The 2,326-nt window shown below is 30.7% G+C and overlaps 1 protein-coding gene across 1 annotated transcript; it reads left to right on the top strand.

The window, feature by feature from the left end:
- The first annotated feature begins 764 nt into the window (after nt 1-764).
- Nucleotides 765-1,977, top strand: LOC127095119 (L10-interacting MYB domain-containing protein). Its single transcript, XM_051033852.1, has 2 exons — nt 765-1,336; nt 1,429-1,977. Exons 1-2 carry the CDS (start codon nt 977-979, stop codon nt 1,975-1,977), a joined length of 909 nt encoding a protein of 302 aa, XP_050889809.1. The 5' UTR covers nt 765-976.
- Nucleotides 1,978-2,326: the final 349 nt, after the last annotated feature.

The following is a 2,326-nucleotide window of genomic DNA, read 5'->3' as shown; positions in this document are numbered from 1 at the left end:
TTTATGTTATACAATACACAATTCAATCTTTTAATTTATAAAAAACAAATTTAGAAAAACTTATAGTATTTTAAAAAATATTTTTGTAGAATCCATTTTCAAAAATATAAAGAAAAAATCCATTTTTTTAAAGCTAAAACAAACTGGTCCTCAATCTTTTCAAAAAAATCATTTTTTGTTGAATAAAATCTTAACTTTTTTTTGTCAAATAGTATGGCTGCGTTTGTTAGAACTTTTTTTTTAAAAAAATCTATTTTTTTATTAAAAAATCATTTTTAAAAATTTTAAGAGTGTTTGTTTCAGATTTTTTAAAAATGATTATGTTAAAAAAATGTTTTTTTAATTAAAAATGAGAAGATGATCCAAGTAGCTTTTAAATTTCCATTTTGCGAGAGATGAGAGAGAAAATGCAAATTCAAAACACGGAAGGTTACATCCAAAGCAAAGTTACATAGTTATCCTTAAACTTTCTGAAAATTCCGAAAATACCCTTCGAGGGTTTAACTTCATTTTGTTCAAAATTGTGAACAGTGCCGTCTTCTTCCCTCTGCTTCAATGGCGGCGTGAGCAGTGCCGTCTTCTTCTTCTTTGCACCAGGTAAAAATTATCACGAATCTTCTCCTTCTTTAATGTTATCTGCGATTTTCAATTTTTCAACTTATTTTGTTAAATTTGTGATATAGGGTTTTCAACTTATTTTGAAATTTAATTTTGGAACTTGAAGCTATTGGAAAAGTTATAGTAGTTATAGTGTGTGGTGCCACTATTGTTGGATAAAGCACATAATTCTTATTTAGAGCATGTATTTGTTGTTACTTATATAGAGTTATATTTTTATATCAACCATGAGGATTAAATAATAATAGGTTTGTAAATACCATATTACATACACATAAACTCTTATTTGAGTGATACATATTAATAGGTTTATTTCAAATTTCTACTCTATTAGTGATAAATATTAATATTGTATTTGATGACTAGAATGACATCTAAAAAAGATGTGAAAAGTTTAGAGAAGGATGGAAAAGTTGTTGCAAAATGGGGGGATGACAGTAAAACAGAAAGTTTGCTAAAAATTTGCATTGAAGAAATAGAAGCGGGTAATAGGCCAACTACCCACTTCAGTAAAGAAGGGTGGAAGAATATTACTGAAAAATTTCAAAAGAAAACCGGATATGCTTATGATCGCACTCAACTAAAGAATAGATGGGATACATTGAAAAGAGAGTTTTCATCATTTGTGAAGTTAGTGGATAAGCAAACTGGAGTAGGATGGGATCATGAAAAGAAAACTATCATGGCTGACGATGATTGGTGGGCTGAAAAGAGTAAGGTACGGTTATGTCGATGTATACTAGACTAGTATTTAATTAATTGTATGAATTTTTTCATGATATATGTTTTGAATGTTTATTTATTTTTTAGGAGGATCCAGATATTTTGAAATGGAAACATGGAGGACCTAAGTTTGTTGAATTGCTAGATAAATGTTTCAAGGGTGCCATAGCTACTGGATTCGCCCTTTACAAACCATATGAAGATCAATTACCATGTGAAGGATCAGGATCTGTTTTTGAAGACGGTCGTGAGAATAACACAATTACTGAGGGTGAAGGAGATGCAAATAATTTTGATGTTGGCAATGAAGTACAACCCAACCCAACACCAAGTTCTTCCAAAAAGAGAAAGGTTTTAGGGAAAGGAGAGAAAATCGGGGCAACAGAGAAACTTCAACGATCTCTTGATCGTATGCTCGATGGGTTTGGGCCAAGCCAACAAGGACTCCCAGAAGATAACATTATTTATGCTAAATGTTTGAAAATGTTGGATGAAATCCCATCCTTGGTAAAAGGATCACATTTACACTTTAAGGCTGTTAGAATCCTTGCCAATAAAGAAAATAGGACAACATTTTATTACTTCATGAATACCTCAACTGCTGATATGGCTCTTGATTGGATAGACACTTCGTGAGCAAATTCTTTACTTTGAATAAGTTTTGAATGATAGCAAATTGTGTGATCATTGTCTAATTGTTGGTTGTGCATTAGTTTACATGTTTCATTTGTGTTTTTAGCCTATACTATTGTTTCGTGTCTATACATAAAGATCCACATTGATACATTTCTTAAAAGAACTCATAAAAACTGTTTTGTGTCAGTATGTATCGATACATGTTCATCTGCATCGATATATAAATTTGTTTTAAATCACAAAACGTTTTTGCTTCAGTATGTATCGATACATACGAGCTTTGTATCGATACATGCTTAGTTAAAATGTTCTATGTATCGATACATACGAGCTTTGTATCGATACATGC

Source organism: Lathyrus oleraceus, chromosome 6 (genome assembly GCF_024323335.1).
Source record: "Lathyrus oleraceus cultivar Zhongwan6 chromosome 6, CAAS_Psat_ZW6_1.0, whole genome shotgun sequence".
Taxonomy (NCBI): Eukaryota; Viridiplantae; Streptophyta; class Magnoliopsida; order Fabales; family Fabaceae; genus Lathyrus; species Lathyrus oleraceus.
The sequence above is the reverse complement of the archived record's forward strand: the minus strand, read 5'-3'. Positions and strand labels throughout refer to the sequence as shown.